The sequence below is a fragment of the Caloenas nicobarica genome, chromosome 24 (assembly GCF_036013445.1).
Source record: "Caloenas nicobarica isolate bCalNic1 chromosome 24, bCalNic1.hap1, whole genome shotgun sequence".
Taxonomy (NCBI): Eukaryota; Metazoa; Chordata; class Aves; order Columbiformes; family Columbidae; genus Caloenas; species Caloenas nicobarica.
The window spans coordinates 5002315-5021917 of record NC_088268.1 but is presented as its reverse complement, the minus strand read 5'-3'; the positions used below and the strand labels follow the sequence as shown (position 1 = coordinate 5021917).

General features: G+C 58.6%; 3 protein-coding genes, 1 non-coding gene and 1 pseudogene across 4 annotated transcripts; 4 read left to right on the top strand and 1 right to left on the bottom strand.

Annotated features, from left to right (window-relative positions):
• Positions 1-1470: 1470 nt before the first annotated feature.
• CISD3 (CDGSH iron sulfur domain 3) lies at positions 1471-3414 on the top strand. The gene is made up of 2 exons (XM_065651252.1): positions 1471-1717; positions 2803-3414. The coding sequence occupies exons 1-2, from the start codon at positions 1508-1510 to the stop codon at positions 2980-2982; spliced, it is 390 nt and encodes a 129-aa protein (XP_065507324.1). The 5' UTR covers positions 1471-1507; the 3' UTR covers positions 2983-3414.
• LOC135998309 (5S ribosomal RNA) lies at positions 1927-2045 on the top strand (annotated as a pseudogene).
• Positions 3294-13328, bottom strand: PCGF2 (polycomb group ring finger 2). The gene is made up of 10 exons (XM_065651251.1): positions 13189-13328; positions 10168-10307; positions 9838-9934; positions 7937-7992; positions 7614-7664; positions 7424-7532; positions 7270-7318; positions 6995-7093; positions 6298-6378; positions 3294-5436 (listed from the first exon to the last, which is right to left on the bottom strand). Exons 2-10 carry the CDS (start codon positions 10277-10279, stop codon positions 5125-5127), a joined length of 966 nt encoding a protein of 321 aa, XP_065507323.1. The 5' UTR covers positions 10280-10307; positions 13189-13328; the 3' UTR covers positions 3294-5124.
• Positions 13329-14829: 1501 nt separating this feature from the next.
• TRNAN-GUU (transfer RNA asparagine (anticodon GUU)) lies at positions 14830-14903 on the top strand. Its single transcript has one exon. It is a non-coding gene; the product is annotated as a tRNA-Asn (tRNA).
• A 1906-nt stretch (positions 14904-16809) lies between these two features.
• Positions 16810-19452, top strand: PSMB3 (proteasome 20S subunit beta 3). Its single transcript, XM_065651134.1, has 6 exons — positions 16810-16884; positions 17233-17417; positions 17764-17871; positions 18256-18433; positions 18669-18763; positions 19329-19452. Exons 1-6 carry the CDS (start codon positions 16882-16884, stop codon positions 19375-19377), a joined length of 618 nt encoding a protein of 205 aa, XP_065507206.1. The 5' UTR covers positions 16810-16881; the 3' UTR covers positions 19378-19452.
• Positions 19453-19603: the final 151 nt, after the last annotated feature.

Genomic DNA, 19603 nt, shown 5'->3' with positions numbered 1-19603 from the left:
GGACCAGGAGGGTCCTCAGGTGGTTCCATCCCAACTTTGCACCTGGAGATGCGAAGGCTGTTCATTGGTAATTAATCAGGTTGTTGCTAATCAGTGGAGATGCCCCAAACCCTCTGAGTCCGTGGGCTCTCGGCTGCCTCCTCGGTCCCCGCTTCTCCCCAGAGTTTGTTTCTCCGAAGCACCGAAGGGAAGAGCTGCTGCTGCTTGTGCTTTGTCCTGATTTTGCCCCAAACATCCCTGCGGAGCCGGGCGGTGACGTGTCTCCAAAACAGGGCTTGGAGGATGTTCTGCTCTGAGAAAACCAGCCCAGCTCTCACGCCCGGTTTAGCACTTCGCGGGTCGTGCCGCAGAACCGCGTGTTTCTGCGTCTCGCAGCCCACAGGCTCCGCGGTTCCGCCTTCTCCTGCTTTTCCACCAGAAGGTGCTTTTTTTGACCTTTTGTTTTTCCCCATCAGCAAGTCGGACCCCGCTTGTCTGGTGGGCTCGCGGGGCCCCCCTCAAAGCACCGGGAGAAGTTCTGTCCCAGCTGCTGATGCTCCTGCAGTGCTTTGCTCCCCCTTATTGACCAGTGTTGCCCTTCGGGGGGGAAATAGATATTTGCCCCATCGCAGCGGGACGGGGGGGGGTGGGAGGAACCGACTGTGGGCATCGCCCCACGCAGGACACGCGGTTTTTGGGGGGCTGTGACCCCCCAGGCCGGGTGGGATCCAGCCCACGGGACCATCTGCGGAGCTACCTCATCTCAGCCGTCCAAAAAAGTGGATTTTTCCCTGTAGTGAAATGTTTAAAAAAAAAAAAAAAAAAAAAGAAACGGGGTAGGGGGCGAGGGGGGCCCAAAGCTTTGGTGCTGAAAAGGTGAATTTGCAGGGAAGTGGCGGAGCCGCAGCGGGTGGGCAGAGGGACCCCCACCCTGCAGCTCCACGGGCTGGCGATACCTGTATTTCTAATTTAGACTGTATCTTGAGGAATTCTAGAACTCGCCGTTTAGGAAAACATTAAGGTAGCAGCCTTTAAAGATTAACCAACCTCGTAACCACAGGATCCGCGTATAAGCAGAGCTTGTAACCATGGTCTTTGTACTCAGTAATCATACCCTACTCTTAAAATTGCCGTAAATTTACGGCAGATTCTTTTAAAACAGGTAACTGAGAAGTAACTGAGAGACAGGCAAACGTTACTTAGCATTGCTTAAACAGCTTGTGTTAGAATAGGCGTGGAATATGTTAATGGTGTCAAGAATTGTGACGAATATGTAATTTTCCTGTCAGTATAAGCCATGTATGACCTATGGAGGGACACCCCCATTAAGAAATGCTACTTTTAAACCCCTAAAACGTGGTTTTAAGAGGTCGCTCCTTTGCCGATTTTACGGTATCACGGGGGTGGGCTCCGAGGCGGAACCTTCGTGCTCCGAGGGGGAACGTTTGTGCTCCGGGAGCCGCGCTCCGCCGAGCCCGCCCGGCGCGGCGCTTCCGGCGGAAGAGCCGGCGCGGGGAAGGTGGCCGGGATGGGGCCGCTCAGGGCGGCTGCGCTGGTGACACTGGTGAGGGGCGGCGGGCGGCTCCGGTACCGGCACCCCCGGGCGGGTTTGCACATCCCGGTGCGCCGCTGCTCGGCCCCCCCCGCCCCGGCGATCGCCGCCAAGGAGCCGTTCGCGGTGGAGCTGAAGGCGGGTCAGAAATACGGGTGGTGCGCCTGCGGGCACAGCCGGCGGCAGGTGCGAGCGGGGCCGCCAGCGCCGGGCCCTGGTGGCCGGGGAGGCCAGTGGGACCTGGGGGGGATTAGAAGGGGGCGGTTAGTAGGTCAGAGAGGTTCTCCTGCCCCTCTGCTCTGCCCTTGAAAAAAGGGCTTAGTTCAGATACTATCAGGATATACTTGGGGAACATAAGTATATACATACGTGTGTGTATATATATGAAAATATATATATACAGCCATACCACCCTGAGAACGCCCGATGTCGTCTGATCTCAGAAGCTAAGCAGGGTCGGGCCCGGTTAGTACGTGGATGGGAGACCACTTGGGAATACCCGGTGCTGTGGGCTGAGCCAGCGCTGGGCCCTTGTGGCCAGGGAGGCCAATGGGACCTGGGGGGGATTAGAAGGGGGGCGGTCAGGAGGTCAGAGAGGTTCTCCTGCCCCTCTGCTCTGCCCTGGTGAGACCACATCTGGGATATTGTGTCCAGTTCTGGGCCCCTCAGCTCCAGCAGGACAGGGAACTGCTGGAGAGAGTCCAGCGCAGCCACAAAGATGCTGAAGGGAGTGGAGCATCTCCCGTGTGAGGAAAGGCTGAGGAGCTGGGGCTCTGAGCTGGAGGAGACTGAGGGGTGACTCATTCATGGGGATCAATATGGAAAGGGCGAGTGTCAGGAGGATGGAGCCAGGCTCTTCCGGGTGACAACCAGTGACAGGACAAGGGGCAGTGGGTGCAAACTGGAACACAGGAGGTTCCACTTAAATAGGAGAAGAAACTTCTTCCCAGTGAGGGTGCCAGAGCCTGGATCAGGCTGCCCAGGGAGGTTGTGGAGTCTCCTTCTCTGCAGACATTCCAACCCGCCTGGACACCTTCCTGTGTAACCTCATCTGGGTGTTCCTGCTCCGGCGGGGGATTGGGCTGGATGAGCTTTCGAGGTCCCTTCCAACCCCTGACATTCTGTGATTCTGTGATTTCCCCCCCAACCCAGGATGCAGACGGGACTGGGGTGGCCCCACGGGTGGGGGGTCTCTCAGCCGCAGGGATGGAGAGGACACGGTCCCTCCTGTTTCATCCCCATCTCTCACCCGCTCCCCGTTTGCTTTGCAGCCCTTCTGCGACGGTGCCCACAAGAAAGCGGCTCCGGGGATCTCCCCCCTGCGCTTCGTGGCCGAGGAGGACAAGATGGTCTGGCTGTGTGGGTGCAAGCAGACCCGCACCCCCCCGTACTGCGACGGCACCCACAAAACTGAGGCCGTGCAGGGTGCCCGGCTGCCCCCAAAGCCCTGACAGAGCCCACGGGAGCTCAGCACCTTGGGGGTGTTCACCCCGCTTCGTACAGGAGGGAGGATGCTGAGCTCCCACCCCAGTTAACATTAATTACTGAGCTCTGAGCTGCCACCAGCTGCAGAAAATCAGCCTCGTCCCCAGCACGGGGGCAGCAGTTTTCCCTCCTGCCCCACTGGGGCACTGCAAGGGATAACGAAGGGGGAAAAAATAAATCCACTGGATAACGGGACTTTGGGGACAGGTTTTGCATTGCCAGAGCTGCGGGTGCCTGTCGGGATGCAGGTGGATCCATACAGACTAATTAAGGGAATTGACAGTCTGCAGCATTTATTACATTTACAAAGCTGTATACTTGTACAAATGTTTAACCGATAACGATATATGAATATCAGAATATATTACAAGACATTAAAACGTCGTACAGGATGCAAACATACAGAGCAATTTGGTTTGTACCATATAGGAAAAAAACAGAAAACAAAACGACCCCCCCAAGAGCCCCACACAAACCCCAGACCGAGGCACTTCAGCCGCCTCCCTCAGTCCATTTTGGCCTATTTACAAGGAGAAAAGGGGTGTCAAAGTCAAGACAAACGGAGGCTCCGACATGTTTCGAGCCCCTTGTCCAGCCCCAGCCCGGGGATGGGGAAGAGAGAAACAAAAAAGGCCCCAGGGGCCCCTTCCCGGTCCCATCCCCAGTGCCAGGGCTGTGCTATAGCAAAGGTGCCTCTGGCGAGTCCATGATGGGGGTGCGGTCCTTCAAAAATAATTAAAAAAAAAAAAACAAACCAGTAACAACTTCCCACGTTTCCTGACCTTTGGAGTCGGGCTGTTCATACAATTCCCGCGCTGCATTCCTTTGGTTCTCGCCGTGCCGCGGGTGCTGTCTGGGCGCTGCAGGCACTTGCTTATTTTTTTTTTGTCATTCATCCCCCTCCCCAGCAAGGGATGGAGAGAAACCCCTGGGGTCTGCGCTCCCCGGGGCTCGTGTGCTTTTTTTTGTCAATATATAGAAAGTTGGTCCCTTCCCCTCTCCCACCCAAAACACAGCAGCACCTTCCCACGCTCACCCCTCACCGGAGCCCCCTGGCTCAAGGCACTGTAGTCTTATTTTTTTAATTTTATTTTTTTTTTCCTTAAAAACCCCAGCGTGGGGGCAAGAGGAGAGGGTGGGAAGGATGGGGCAGGGCTGGGGGGGCACAAAACTGCTCTGAAATGTGGCGTCGAAGCCGTGGAGGTGAGCGGGGAGCTGGGATCGTGGGGGTCCCGCACCCCCCAACTGGCTGCTGCACCCACCAGCGGCGTTTGAAGCCCCTGGGACCCCCACAGATCCCCCCCGGTGCTGCCAGAGCAGCCCCCGATGGTTTAGATGCCTCCAGCCAAAATTGCCAGGTGGAAACTCATATTCAGCAGGGGCTTGTGCTCCTCCCCCCAGTACATCTGGCTCTTCACCGCCAGCTTGTAACCTTCATTTTTTTAAGCTGGGTGGGGGGAAAAAATAAAGAAAAATTAAAAGCACCTACTTACTGTGCACAAAGGGAAGTGTCTGTGTGAGCTTGAGCCTGAAACACCATCCAGAGACCACGCAGGGAAAGCAAAAAAAAACAAACAAAAAAGAAACAGGAACATGCACAGGAAAGCAAAGCTGGGGGGGCACAGGCACCACGTTATCGAACCCAGTGCCAAAAACCTTCAAATAGAGACAAAAAAGCAAACAAAACAGGGCACAGCGGGGTGGGGGGGCAGTTTTTGGCTTCTGTGCTTGGCCCTTACCTGTGCAGCCGGGTGTCCCCGGTCACGGCCCCGTCTGCTGCGGGAGGGGACGGGGACAGGGATGGGAAGGGGGAAAACTGTTAGAGAAAAAACAAGCAAGGCTGGCGGCGGCGCCCGCGTGGCTCCCGGCTCCGGCATGCGGCTTACGTACGTTAACGTTAAAAAAAAATAAAATAAAAGGAAAAACATTCAAAAATATTCCACCACATTTATGTGTCTTATTTGCACTTTAAATTAATCTGCTCAATCAATAGAAAATAAGTATGTATAATTTTTTTTTTTCTCCCTATGTACACATATATATATATGTATATATAATATATATAGAGACATATAAAACGCAGCCAGGAGTCCCCGCTCCGTCGCCCTTTAGGTCAAGGCGGAGGCCGCGCTGCCGTTCACAGTCGTTTTGCGGCACCGGGCGGGCGGCAGCGGGTGGCAGTTCGAGGTGCCGTTGAGCGCGGTGCCGGTGCCGGCGCTGGGGGAGCCGTGTGCCGGGGCGGCGGGGCTGGGCAGCGCCGGGGCGCTGGCGGGGGGCGCGGCGGGGCTGGGGGCCTTGTCGCTGCCCGACTCGCACTCGGAGGCTCCGCTGGTGTTGACGCTCTCGGGGGTGACGGGCTGGGACAGCTTGAGGCGCTTGCAGGCGGGTTGGACGCGGTATTTCAGCGGGAGGGGCCCGTTCTGCGGGGGGACAGGGGCGATGGGGGCACCCGGTGGCACCCCCGGTGTCCCCACGGCCACCAGCTCCCCCGGGCTTGTCCTGGAGAGCGGGGGGAAAAAGCACGTGCAGCCCCCCCCGGCCCCTTAAACCCCACACCTGCAGCAAACGCCGTTGTGAGGAGGGGGCGTCTGGGGTTTATTGAAGCGCTCCAGGTTTTAAGCTTTTCAGTGAATGCTTTCAATTCCCAAATGTTTCGGTTTTTAAGTTCTTCAAATCTTAAGGTTTTCCATTTTTAAGTTATTGATATTTTAAGTTTTTCAATTTTTAAGTTCTTCAAATCTTAAGGTTTTCCATTTTTAAGTTATTGATATTTTAAGTTTTTCCATTTTTAAGTTCTTCTAATCTTAAGTTTTTTAATTTTTAAGTTCTTCGTATTTTTTCTATCTTTAAGTTTTTCAATTTTTAAGTTTTTCTATCTTTAAGTTTTCCAGATCTTAAGTTCTTCAATTTTTAAGTTCTTCTAATCTTCAAGTTATTAATATTTTAAGTTCTTCAATTTTTAGGTTCTTCAAACTTTAAGTTTTTCAATTTTTAAGTTTTTCTATCTTTAAGTTGTTCAGATCTCAAGTTCTTCAATTTTTAAGTTCTTCTAATCTTAAGTTTTTCAATTTTTAAGTTCTTCATATCTTAAGTTTTATCAATTTTTAAGTTGTTCATTTTTTAAAAGCTCTTCATATTTTAAGTTCTTCAATTTTTAGGTTCTTCAAACTTTTAAGTATTTTCCCGTTTTTAACCTTTTTAACGCCTCCAGCCTTCCCCTGCGGGACGGTTTCCCGCAGCTTTTCCCCAGCCCAGCCCGGGAAGGCGGCCGCTCCGCTTACCCTCCTCCAGGGGTAGATGTAGGCGATGTCCATCAGGGTGTAATACTCCTTCAGGGGCTCGTCTTCGTACAGGACTTCAACCTGGGCAGGGGACAGCGTCAGCCCCCCCGGCCAGGGGCGGAGGCCCCGCCAGCCCCCGCGGAGCCGCTCCCGGGACATCGGGGCTTTGCCGTCCCCAGGTGCCACTCCCGGGCACTCGCCACAAGCCGGAGCAGGTTCAGTTTACACACGATGTGCTACAAGGGACAGATCCTGCCCCAGCGCCCACCCGCTGACGCGGAACTTGGGCTGTCGCAACATTTGGTGACGCGCGGAGCGTTTGCAGCAGGGGATGCGACACGGAATCACGGAATCGTTTTGGTTGGAAAAGCCCCTCAAGTCCAACCGTTCCCCAGCCCTGGCACTGCCCCATGTCCCAGGAACCTCATGTCCGTCTGTCCAGCCCCTCCAGGGATGGTGACTCCAGCACTGCCCTGGGCAGCCTGTCCCAATGCCCCACAGCCCTTTGGGGAAGAAATTATCCCAAATTTCCAACCTCGACCTCCCCCGGCGCAACTTGGGGCCGTTTCCTCTCATCCTGTCATTTATTCCTCGGGAGCAGAGCCCGACCCCACCTCGCCCCACCCTCCTTTCAGACCACGGCCCCCCCGAGCCCACCGAAAGCCGGGCAGGGAGCGGATCCCGGGCACAAACTCGCCTTGTACTTGCTGGGAACGTCCATCTTGTTGCGGAGGAACTTGGCCAAGTGCATGACGGTCATGGCAGCGGGACAGCGCAGGAACCGCACCCCGTTGTTCTGGGGGGGCAGCGGGAGGGGGCCGGGGGGAGAGGCGTTGCTGAGAGCCCGCCGTGCGATTCATGGGCAGTTCCCAGCTCCTCCAGTTCGGGGCGCCCTCCCGTCCCCCCGCAGCCCAAGAGCCCGGGGGGCGGCTGGGCACCGAGCTCTCCATCCCGTGCTCCCACCACGCTCACCTTCTCCTTCTCCAGGTCCCCGTTCTCAACAGCCCCTTTCTTCTCCTCTCTGCGGGGAGAAAAGCGAACACAGGACAAGGTTGACGGAGGAAGAAAACGGCACGAGAAACTTAAAATAACCCACCGGGACGTACGGAGAGGCAGAAAAAAGTACCTTGAGCCCTCGTAAAACTCTATGGACAGGCTGACGATCTCGTCGTCCGTCAGGTTCCCCTTGTCCTGCTCGGAGACTTCCCCGCGGTCCTCGTTGGAGCCGTTGGGAACTGCGGGAGCAGCGGGAGGGGGCGGCTGAGCCGCGGGGGGGCCCGGCCGCGGCGACGGGGGCGCCCGGTGCCGACACTCACCCTCGGCCATGGGGTAGGCTGCGTAGAAGTCGCGCCGCCTCTTCATCTCGTCTGCGGGAGGAGGGAGGTGAGGGGGGAAAAAAAAGCCACACCACGGGGGCGACGGGGGCAAGGAGGGGAGCAGGAGGTGCCCCCCGCAGCAGCCCCCGCGCTGCCGGAGCTGGGGGTGGGCAGAGCCGTCCCTGTCCCTTCACACCGTGTGTTTTTCCTGCTGTCCCCGTCCCACGGGCAGCGCAAAATCCGGGGAACCAGTTTCACTGGTGGGTGGGAGCGAGTTACAAACAACCCCAAACCCACGCAATTATAATTCTCCACGGCTGTACCTTTGAAAAGCCCCGGGACCAGTTTGTACACGATGTCCTGTAGGGTTTTGTCCGACCTGGAGGGGAAAAAAAGAAATAGGAAAAGAGGGAGAAACCAGGTGGATCAGGGAGCACGTCGATTCCCCGGGCTGCTGGCAGCTGCTCTGCACCGTGTGCTCCTTCCCCACATCTCCCGCCTGGGAAACTCCCAGCACAAAGTCCCAAATCCCCATCCCGCGGCGATGCCACGACCCCGTCTCGTAGCCAAACCCATCACCGCCAAGGGTTAACTCTGCAAAAAGAAAGAAAACCATTTCAAAAATCCTTGTAATTGCTAGGGATGATGACAGCAGCATTTTGGGGCTGGGATCTGTTTCAGTAGTCAAAACGATTACAAAAACACACTGAGAACTTTAAAAAAAAAGAGTCTAACATCAGCAAATGTTTCTGCAAGTTTTAATTTGCATCTAATTTTATTTTTGGACTCGGCTGCAGTTCAGGGCTCAGGGTTTGATTTCCTGTGGTGAGGACAGCAGGACAGCGTCCACCGTCCGGTTGTTACACGGGAAAGCAAAGCGGGCACCCTAAAATGTGACCGTCCCCCCGTGGGATCTGCTAAAGCACTGGGGGAACTGGGGAAGCTCCAGCCGCAGCCTCAGCACAGAGCTGGGAACGGGATTTTGCTGGAAGGCTTGGGACCCTGCAGACAGGGCAGCTGGCACAATTTAAAACCAGCATCTCAGCCAAATATTAAAAAAAAAAACCCTCAAAAACAAAGCAAGAGCAGTGGGACTGGTGAAAAGTAAATTACATCTGCAATTATTTCCATTTTAATAATAAGGCCTTTATTTTAAAGAAAAACAAATGACTGTACCCTATATTATTTTTAGCCTCGCCATGTCTTTCATCCCTAATTCCTTGGTGATGTCACTCTAGTTCACGAGGCCCCGCTGTGATTTTATTTATAATACGTACCCAGAGAATTCGCTTTATAATTTACAGCAAGCTAATGAAAAAGCAACCTCAGCTGCTTGACTGGCAGCTTAATTAGCAGCCGGTCCCTGCTCTTGCACAAGTGAAGCCCATTGAGCCCAGGGTGGTGCTGGGGGGGCAGCATCCTCGGCACCGCGCAGCATCGCGCCGGGACCGCGGGTGTTTCGGTGCTGCGCGGCACCGGTTTGGGGAGTAAAGGGGAAATCGAGCCCCTCGTCGGTGCAGAGAGTTTTCTGTGGTGCCACATCTGGATCACGCCCCCGCCACCTGTGGCAGCGCCTCTGCCCAGATGTGCCCCATGTTTTTCCCCCGCCGGGACCAAAGGGGATGAGAAGGCACCGTGACACCATGACACTGCGACACTGTGACACCGTGACACCGTGACACCGTGACACCATGACACTGTGACACCGTGACGCGGTGACAGCCGGGGCGGGGGGCTGCCGGGGTGCGCGGTGCCCATCTGCGGCGCGGGCGGCTGCGGATCTGTCTCCGCACGCACGCAGGGATGTTTTGGCAAAGGAGCCGTGGGAGCCGGAGTGTAAGTATTTCATAGTGAACCAGAAAAAAAAAAAAAAAAAGACGGAAAAAGTGTTACTACAGAAACGGGTTTACATGGAAGAGGCTAAAAAAAAAAAAAAAAAAAAAAAAAGGCTGAGTGATGTATTGCAGCCTTTCATGGTTTCTATGCCAACCACCTGCAGAGCCAATTCCACAGCTGACGGGATGTGTCTGGCTTTCCCCAGCCAGACGCGGGGCCGGGGCAGAGCCGGCACGAAGCCACTGCTACCGCGGCTGGGGACACCGTCACCTGCGCTGTTGTGAGCCCACCCTGGCGCTGTCACCCCAGCATCCCCCGGGGGACACGGTGGCACCCACCCAGGACTGGGGCGCGGGGACACGGCGTGTGGGGACCCCCCAGAGCTCACCTGATGCTGAGGAGGGGTCTGGTTTTGTGCACTTGGACATCGCACATGGGGCAGTACTTGTTCGTCTCCAGGTAGCGGACGATGCAGGTTTTGCAGACTGTGGGGAGAGACTCAGCGTGAGCAGATGGACAGACAGACGGACGAGGGGGCAGAGCCCTTGTTGCCAGCCCGGAGAAGCGCCCCGACCCCCACAGCAGCCAGGACTCAATCCGGCCCCATCCACGCCCCTGCAGCTCCTGCTGGCGCAGGATGGGTTTGGGGACCGCGGGAAGGTCTCAGCGCAGCACAAACACGCCTCCCGGGGCCCCCCTGGGTGCCCAGGACACTCACAGGAGTGCAGACACTCCACGATGGTGGTGGCGTCGATGAAGTAGCCGCCACACAAGGCGCACATCAGGTGGGGGTTGAGCTCGGTGATCTTTATCCTGGTGGTCCTGTGCATTTTGGAGCAGCACCGCGGCGGATCCTCCCTGCGGGGAAACACCCGGGGCCACCCTTAACGGCCACTTCATGCAAGGATGGGATTTGTGGGACCCAGCGCACCCTTTAATGAACAAATCCAGGGCCAAGGGGGTGCCTGGTGCTCCCTGCGATGTGCCACACGTGGCCCTGGGAGCACTGGGACAGCCCCAGCCCTGCACCCTGCCAGTCCCAGGGGGGCACAAGCAGCACCCACACACCGCCCTGTGCAGCCCCCGGGCACTGCCCAGCTCCATCTGCCTCACGTTTGCATCTTCCCGGGGGTCCCTAAATGGGTCCCACCATGACGAGTGGGGACAAATGACCCCTGTTAGCCAGCCCCTTGCACAGCTCCCGGGCTGTGCACACACACACGCACAAACACACACACAAAGTGTGTTTTTGTTTTCTTCGATGGAAAAGGCATTTTCAGCCACCGCCTCGCGGTTTCTATAGAAACTCCCGAGACCGGTGTTGGCCACCTGCCCGCAGCACCTGAGTGCGGGTGTGCAAGGCTGGGTGTGCAAGGCTGGGTGTGCACTCAGAGCACGGGCAGCGTCCCCGGGCGCAGATGCGGGGGAATCGCCGCCTGCCCGCTCCGGCGCTTCTACGTTTACAATGGGAGACGGCGGAGCCAGGGCCCGAAATCACTGCAGTTTTATTGTTTCCATGGCAACCCTGATACTTGGAGAGGAGCCAGAATATTATTACAACCATCCGAGGTGAGGGGGAGAGGGGAGAAGAAACCCCAGGGTTTGCGTAAAGGAGCGTGGGCGCGATGGCAGCGCCAGGTTGTGCCAACAGCAACACCTGTACGCACCCAAATCCCCACCCACCCCAGGGAGACACACACACGTGTGCACACACATGCGGTACGTACACACATGCGGTACGTACACACATGCGGTACGTACACGCACATACCGTCCGCACGCACACAGAGGTACAGCCGCACCCCCGCACCCCGCGGTACAGCGCCTGCCCTGGGGAACCCGCCCCGGCCCCCGCTCGCTCCTTGCGGTGCTTCTCCCGGGCTCCGGTCTGGGCCTCTCATCGCGTTCAGCCACCACGGAGTCCCTGGAGGCAAGTGTGCAGGGATGGGGACACCACGGGGACCAGGACGGAGATGCTGCAGGGATGGGGACACCACGGGGACCAGGACGGAGATGCTGCAGGGATGGGGACACCACAGGGACCAGGATGAAGATGCTGCAGGGATGGGGACACCATGGGGACCAGGATGGAGATGCTGCAGGGATGGGGACACCACAGGGAACAGGATGAGGATGCTGCAGGGATGGGGACACCATGGGGACCAGGATGGAGATGCTGCAGGGATGGGGACACCACAGGGAACAGGATGAGGATGCTGCAGGGATGGGGACACCATGGGGATGGAGACACTGTGGGGATGGTGACACCACAGAGATGGAGACACTGCAGGGATGGGGACACCACAGAGATGGTGACACTGTGGGGATGGAGACACCATAGGGATGGGGACCTCAAAGCCACCCTGCTGCCCCTGGGCAGGTGCCCTCAGCCCTCTGCTGCCCACAGGCGACGGGGGCCACTGCCAGGCCCCCCCCGCCGGCCAGGAGGAATCCTGGGGGGTCGAGGTCCCACGGCTGCATTTTGGGTGGATTTTGCTGCTTTTGGTGCTCGCAGCCGCCAATGGCGACCCGGGTCTCCGCGGGTGGGGGGAGCCTGAGCCACCGGCGCGAACTGGTTCCAATAAACTGGGTGATAACAACCGCGATTTCCTGTCGCGGGGGCGAACAAAGCCCCGGACCCCCCCGGGCCAGGAGCGGCCCGTAGCACCGGCCCCGCCGGAGCCCTCGGGGCCGCCCCGTCCCGCCAGCGGCGGCCGCTGCTCCGGTCCCGCCGCCGGGGACGGTCCCGCCGCCCACAGCCGCCTCTCCGGCACCCCCGGCCGCGAATTTCGGGGTCTTTTGTCTCCATGGGCGGCGGCCCGGCACGGTCCGCCCCCCTCCCCAAAATCCCCCCGGACCGGGCACGGGTGAGGAAGGACGTTTCAAAGTCACCGGGAACTTGGACCCGACCGGCCGCCCCCTCCCTGCGGGACTCACCGGCGGCGGCGAGCCCGGGGACCGGGAAATAAAGCGGGACAGCTCCCCCCGGCACTGCCCGCTCGCTCGCACGGCGGCCACGGGCCCCCACGCACCGCCAACACGACAAAAAGGCAGCGGAGCGTGAGCCCCCGCCCGCCCCGCCGGGATCCCCCGCCCCTCCCGGGGTGCGGGACGCGGGCACCGGCTGCTGCCGAGGAGCGAAACAGCGGGAAGGGAGGAGGAAACCCCGCGGGGAGGGCACGGACACGCGTGTCCACACACCCGTGCGCGCACAAGCACCCCCCCCCGCGCCGGTGCGTGACACCCGCCCGCCACGGGCGCACGGACACGCGTGACCCCGCGCTGTGCCCCGCGGTCCCCGGTTGCAGCGCGGCGGGTGGGCCCGTCCCGGCGCCGCGGGGCAGCTCCCGCTTCATTTTTTTGGGGGGGGGAGGGATGTGGGCACGATTTGGGGTCGGGGGTGGGGCACACCCGGTGCCCCGCAGCCCTTTGTACTCGGGGCCGCTGACAGCCCGGCCCGGCCCCCCCCGGCTGGACCGCACCGCCCCGCTCCACGCCGCACCGGGGCCGGCGGGGGGGGCGGCGGGAGCCGGGGCTGTCAGAGCTCCGTGTCCCCTCGCCGGTGCCCGTCGTGGGGGGGGGGTCACGCCTCCCCCGGGCAGGAGCGGGGCCGCGGCACAAAGCGGGGGGCGGCGGCGGCCATCGGCCATCTTGAACACGGAGAGAAAAGGGCGCGGGGGGGCCCGGCGGCGGAGCCCGGTAGCGGCGCGGGGGGGGGGACCCGGAGCCGCGTCCCTACCTGGTGGCGGCGGCAGCGGCGGCCCCGGGGCCGCCCCTCCGCTCCCGCCGGTCGGCGCGGCTCGGCTCGGCGCGGCGGCGGCACTGCGGCCGGGGCCTTTTTTCCTCTCGCTCTTTTTTTCCTTCTTTTTTTTTATTTTTTTTTTTTTTTTTTCCCCTCCTTCCTCCTCCTGTTTTTTTTTTTTTAATTTTCTTTTTTCCTCCTTTTTTTCTTTTTTTTTTTCCCTCCTCCAGCCGCCGCCAGGCCCCGCCCCGCCTCACGTGACCTCATTCCTTTGGGGTGTTGCGGAGGAGGGGAGTGAGGGGCCGAGATTGGGGGTCCACCCCCCCCCCGCCGCCCCGCCCCGCCAGGACACGGTCCCCCCCTCCCGCCCCGCCCCGGGGGACACCGGTGCCCCGATGCTTGAGAAGAGCCCCGCTGCTGCCGCCTTTTCCCCCCCGTTTTGCTCATGAAGGATAAGAGAACACCCTAAAATCCGAGCCCAAAATCCGAACCGGGGTAGCGGTGCCCGTCGGCAGCCCCCGTCCTCTCCCCGTTAACGGGTCCCGGTGGTCCCCCATCACCGCGTCACAGCTCGGGTGGTGCCCCGGGACCGTCCCCCGAACAGCGCTGGGACCATTTTTGGCCCCAAATGGAAGGACTTTTCGCCCGAAAGGCGACGCGGGGCCCCGCCGGACCTCCCCCGGGACCCTCGGGACGGGGGCCGGTGCCTGACGGTGTTCGGCGGGACCCGCGGCGGGAGGGGAAGGCGACGGGAAAGGGGAAAAAATAAAAAAGGAAGAAAAATAGAGGGAAATTGGAGAAAGTGGAACATGGAAAAGGGGGGGGCGGGAGAAGAAAAAAGGAATAGAAGGAAAGGACAGGACAGGACAGGAAAGGAAAGGAAAGGAAAGGAAAGGAAAGGAAAGGAAAGGAAAGGAAAGGAAAGGAAAGGAAAGGAAAAAAAGCAGGAAAAAAGGGAAGGACGGGGAAAAAAAAGGAAAAAGCGGAAAAGAAATAGAAGAGAGGGAGGAAGGGGAGAGGAGCGGGTGGGCTCAGGGCGCCGTTTTCCCCCCATGGGGCCGGTGCGGGATCCGTCCCGGGGGAAGGGGACATCCCGCCGGGGGCTCCCGCAGGATTTCGGGGGTGCGGGCAGCCGTGGCGCCCACTCGTGTCGGCGACCGCTCAACTCCCCCCGCAACTCTCCGTAGCTCCGCTCCAGCGGAAAGCCCCAGACGGCCCCGGTGCCCCGCGCGTGTCCGCGGCTCCCGCGTGGGTCCGGCCCGGGCTCGGTACGACCGAGAGCCCTTCTGGACACCCGGTGCACCGGCTACTCAACGGGGCGCAGCGCCCACGCGCGTTTCGCCTCGGCCCACACGGTTGCAGCCGCGTGATTAACGTCCCGCCCGGTGTCCCGGTGCCCAGCGCAGGTGCCGACGCCCGGTTGCCCGGTGCCGGTGCCCAGTGTCGGTTCCGGTTCCCATGCCCGCGCCCGGTGCCGGTGCCCAGTGCCGGTTCCCGTGCCCAGTACCAGTGCCTGTGACCTTCCTTGTACCCAGTACCGGCGCCACGCCCGTGTCCGGTGCCCGGTACCGGTACCTGCGGGCGCTCCCGCAGATGCTGCGGCTGAGTACGGCTGCCGCGGAACCACCTACCAGTGCGGTCTCTGTGGCGCAATCGGTTAGCGCGTTCGGCTGTTAACCGAAAGGTTGGTGGTTCGAGCCCACCCAGGGACGGTTTGTCGTGTTTTACCTCAGTTTCCCTTTTTCCCCCCTGCCTTTTCCCCCTTTTTTCGGGGCCAGAACGAGGGAGCGGCCGAGGCTGGACGCGGCTGGGGGGGCTGGAGGAGGCCGGTGCAGCCCCTGGTGGGGTGGGCAGGGTGGATTTTCACTGTGCAAAGAGCAGTGTAGGGGCTCGGTGGAGCTTTTTCCACCCGCTTGGGATGGTCCTCACCTTCGGGACCGGGCTGAGCTGGACGGGAAGAAGCTGTGAAGGGGCAGGATGCGGCCCCGGTGCTCCCCGTGTGCTCACGGCTCTCTCCAAGGCGCTGGGCAAGGTGGAAACCACCCCCTGGTGTGAACACAAAGATTTTTGCTCACCCTGCGGGCCCCTCTGCACCACAGTTTCTCCCATAAGCAAAAGGACATGTTGAGACATTAAAAATGGAAGAGACTTGAAAGCCTGTTTCCATCCAGAGTCCACATTTTGCCTTAAAAATAACCTGAAAAGGGTCCAAAACCTGCATTGCTGAAGTTCTCCTCTCTTACAAAATCTCCTAAAATCTATCTACATTCCCCTCTTGCCCTGATTCTATTTTCAAACCAGAAATAATGAAGTCAATGTTTTGATGCAGGGCATAAAGCCGTGCCAGGAGGATCCCTGGTGTTTCAAGAGCCCCAGAGCCACAAAATGTTGGGGAATCGCTGGGGCCCTGGGCCAGGGAAGGGAATTGCCGCTGCCTTCCAGACCTGAGAGCACGAGCTGGGTGGGAAAGTGAAGGGAGAAGTGAAGGGGTCACCTCCCCACTGCCACGCAAGACAGCCAGAATCTGCCTGTGGGGCAATTCCCATCTGGCTGTGCTGCTCCTTCTCTCCCCGGCATGTGGGCTGTTCCCACCAGAATGTGGCCTCTGACTTCATCCCTGCAAGAAACCTTTTACAATGGAAAACACTTTAAAAATACGACAGTCACAGGACAGGCTGTGCCTCTGGTACTTGGTCCTGGGGCGGATGAACAGCCCCTGCATGAGCCGGGGATTTTCATTGAAACCAGGCGGGCCGATCTGTTGTGCATGTGAGAGTGTTTCCAAACACATGGATCTCTTTCCCTTTGGCACAACATCACTCCCCTGAATTAAAAGTTTAATCCCGTCTCCTCCAGGAGAGGGGCGAGCTGGCAGGCAGGGATGGGGAAGGAAATCCAAAACTCTGCAGAGCGCAAATCCCCCTTCCAATTGATCTCAGAATAAAAAATACCCTCGCAGCCATTTGTCAGGTCCCTCCCCCTCTCCGGGATGTGACTCGCTGCTTTACAGAGTGACTCTACGATGACTTTACAGTGACTTTACTGTGACTTTATGGCACCAGCCACTCTCCAAAGATATATTTTTTTTCCTCTGAGGAGCCCCACTCTCCCTGGCCCCACAGGGTGAGTTTAGGGTTTTGCCCCCGAGTCCCAGAGGGTGAGCGAGGCCTGACCCGCACCAGGGCTCTGCACAGCAGAGTGGTGCGGGATGGGGCTCCCGGAATTTCTAGTTAAATTCAGGCGTGTTTGTCCAACTTTTCCCTGCCTACCACCTCTGCAGTGCCCCTGCGCGTCCCTCCAGCTGTGCCATGCCCTTTGCGTGTCCCTCCAGCTGTGCCATGCCCTTTGCGTGCACATCCAGCTGCGCCGTGCCCTCGCACACACATCCAGCTGCGCACCCCACGGATGCAGCTGTGCAAGCCCCGCCCTCCGGCTCCGCCCAGTCCGCCGCCGTCCCGGCATGCCCCGCTCGCTATGACTCTTCACTTTTCCGCCCCTCCCTCAGCGGCCGCCGCAACCAATCAGCTCCGCCCCGCCGCGGGCCGAACCACCAATAGCGAGCGGCGGCTTGCCGGGAGGCCGCGGCGGCCGCCAATGGGAGGAGGCGGGAGGCGGGAGCAGCGGCGCGGCGCGGCGGGGCGGTGCGCGGTGCGGCCGGGGCGGCGGAGCGGGGTCCGAGCAGCCGCCGCCATGGTGAGCGCCGGGACGGGGCCGGGGAGTCCCGGGCGGGGGTCCCTGGGATGAAGCCCGGCCCGGCGGGATGAGCCCGCGGGTGCCCCGGGGGAGGCGGGTGGGCTGGAGGCCTTCCCCGTCCCCGCGGTGGGGGATTCCCGTGGGCCGCCGGGCCGTGGCGGCAGCCGCGGGCAGCTCCAAAAATGGATAAATTAAAGGAAAAACCGCGAGGCGAGCGGGGGCGCCTCCCCCCGCAGCCGCTGGGGGCGCGGGGCCAAAGGGCGGAGGGGGCACCCGGGGGGCGGGAGGCTGCTTCGGCCTCCCCGCGGAACCGGAGCCTCCCCACCTGACCGAGCTCCTGCCCTCCAGTCGATCATGTCCTATAACGGCGGGGCCGTCATGGCCATGAAGGGGAAGGGCTGCGTGGCCATCGCCGCGGACCGGCGGTTCGGGATCCAGGCGCAGATGGTGACCACGGACTTCCAGAAGATCTTCCCCATGGGGGAGCGGTTGTACATCGGGCTGGCCGGGCTGGCCACGGACGTGCAGACGGTGTAAGTGGGACTCCGAGCCTGCAAGAGGCATATTTACAATAAATACTGCGTGGGAGCCTCTGCTGAGCATAAATGACTTTGTTAATTTGCAGGGAAGGGTGTAATAGGTGGGTGAAGCACTCCTTTCCTTGGTCTCCCTTCACTGGAAGTATTTTTTAACTAAAACTGCACATGATTTAAGATCACATCACTACTAAGACTTAATAACTTCAGGTATAAAAGGAGCACCTACCTGCCTCGTGCAAGTGTCAGGAGCTGCTATCAGTCAAGAACAGTTCAGGCCCGGGTGAAGACGAAAGGAAAAGGAACCTGCTTCTGCTTTAATGCCGATTCGCATCTCTTGCAGCGCCCAGAGACTGAAGTTCAGGCTGAATCTCTACGAGCTGAAGGAAGGGAGGCAGATCAAACCCCAGACGTTCATGAGCATGGTTTCCAATCTGCTCTACGAGAGACGGTAACGGTCAAACAACGGAGTCGCGTGTCGGTGGAGGCTGTTGTTAGGGGACAGGAACTTCTCTAAGTTGTTGATCTGATTCTGGAGAGGTGGGAGGTTGAGGAGGGAGCCTGGGAAGACCACCTGGGGTACAGCAAAAAGGACACTTCAATCTAGTGACAATGTTATCTTCTACTTCCTTGCAAAAGAATATTGCACATTGCTAAAATAATTTTGTAGCAGTACAAGCTTGTTCTGTTTGCTGTGCTAAAACCACTGCAGGATGCTTGTAGGTTGACCCGAAAGGTTCTGTCTGTGGGATGTTTTCCTCGTATAGGTATTTCCGTGTGATGTGGAACTGCAGCGAGGCGGTTGAGCTGCTCTACGCCATGTTGTTCTTCGCAGGTTTGGACCTTACTATACCGAACCTGTCATCGCCGGGCTGGACCCCATCACACATGAACCTTTCATCTGCTCTCTGGACCTGATTGGCTGCCCCATGATAACCGATGACTTCGTGGTGAGCGGCACCTGCTCTGAGCAGATGTACGGCATGTGCGAGTCCCTCTGGGAGCCCGACATGGTGAGTGGGGTGGCCTGGATTCCTGGATTCAGCTCCTGCTCTTCACTGGAGAACCCGAGATACGTGGCTGGGGTGAAAAATCTCTGTCCTTTGGTACTTCCCAAAGGAGCTCAGGAGAACAAAGAGGCTGTGGGAAAAATCTTGCAGCATTTTGGATGATACTTTAGGGTTTGAACAAAAGCCGTTGAGTTGACATTCAGTTTTTACACCAACTAAAGCAGCTTCTGTTCCTCAGGAACCTGACCACCTCTTCGAAACGATCTCGCAGGCCATGCTGAACGCGGTGGACAGAGACGCCCTGTCTGGCATGGGTGTTGTTGTACACGTCATGTAAGTGCCACGCTCTTCCCCTGCAGAACAGGCAGAATTTCACAAGCTGCATGTTAAAGCCCGTTAAGGCATCGGCTTCCAGGCCATCCCTTACCCTGCTCCCTTCCAGCACTATCCTTAGTAACGTTTTGTCCTTTCTAAGTGTTTTATTTCTCCCGGCTGCGGTTCATGGCCGTTGCTAGAACTGCAGGAGCCATGGGACGTTAACCCCAGTGTTAGGCTCTTGCCGCACAGGGATTCCTGGGCTGCGTTCCCATTGGTATTTAGGAGCGGGACTCCTCACGTAAGGGTAGCGCTGGCCAAGAGGATGCTCTTTGCCGCGGCTGGATGCAGCGTTAACTTCCGACTGACTTATTTTCCTCGTGAGGCTGTTTCCCTGCTGCTCCCTGGGGTGCAGCAGCAGGAGTTGGGGTTACTCAGTGTTAACGGCCACCTTCAAGTTCAGATGATCCTTCCCGCGCTACCAACAACCTGCCTGCGCACACTGCAACTTCCTAACAAAGGGATAGTCTAGATGGGGGTATTAAATGTGAATTCGCTAATTATCTTCTCTTTCCCCCTCTAGTGAGAAAGACAAGATCACCACCCGGACCCTGAAAGCTCGCATGGACTAGACCAGCACATCTGCTCACAGGTTTCACATCCCGGTCTGCTTGGAACTTTTTAAAATAAAACTCTATCGTAGCGAACTTTCCTTTTCTTGGGTCTGAACACCGGGATTAAGTTCTCATCTCTAAAGCTATGGGAAGAAGCTTGGGTGTTCCACGGTGGAGCTCACCTTTCTGAGCCACCCACACGTGTGAGTGACTGAGCGTCGGCTGCACCCAAACTTAGGACTTG

What these genes read in the sequence shown, in the direction of transcription:
- PCGF2 (XM_065651251.1), bottom strand. Translation starts at nt 10,279, where the DNA reads ATGCACAGGACCACCAGGATAAAGATCACCGAGCTCAACCCCCACCTG. An exon ending in AGACCCCTCCTCAGCATCAG is followed by an intron (nt 7,993 to 9,837) that starts GTGAGCTCTGGG and finishes TTTCCCCTCCAG; the next exon opens with GTCGGACAAAACCCTACAGG. An exon ending in AGCCTACCCCATGGCCGAGG is followed by an intron (nt 7,533 to 7,613) that starts GTGAGTGTCGGC and finishes CTGCTCCCGCAG; the next exon opens with TTCCCAACGGCTCCAACGAG.
- PSMB3 (XM_065651134.1), top strand. An exon ending in GCCACGGACGTGCAGACGGT is followed by an intron (nt 17,418 to 17,763) that starts GTAAGTGGGACT and finishes CATCTCTTGCAG; the next exon opens with CGCCCAGAGACTGAAGTTCA. An exon ending in AATCTGCTCTACGAGAGACG is followed by an intron (nt 17,872 to 18,255) that starts GTAACGGTCAAA and finishes TGTTCTTCGCAG; the next exon opens with GTTTGGACCTTACTATACCG.
- CISD3 (XM_065651252.1), top strand. Translation starts at nt 1,508, where the DNA reads ATGGGGCCGCTCAGGGCGGCTGCGCTGGTGACACTGGTGAGGGGCGGC. An exon ending in GCGGGCACAGCCGGCGGCAG is followed by an intron (nt 1,718 to 2,802) that starts GTGCGAGCGGGG and finishes TTTGCTTTGCAG; the next exon opens with CCCTTCTGCGACGGTGCCCA.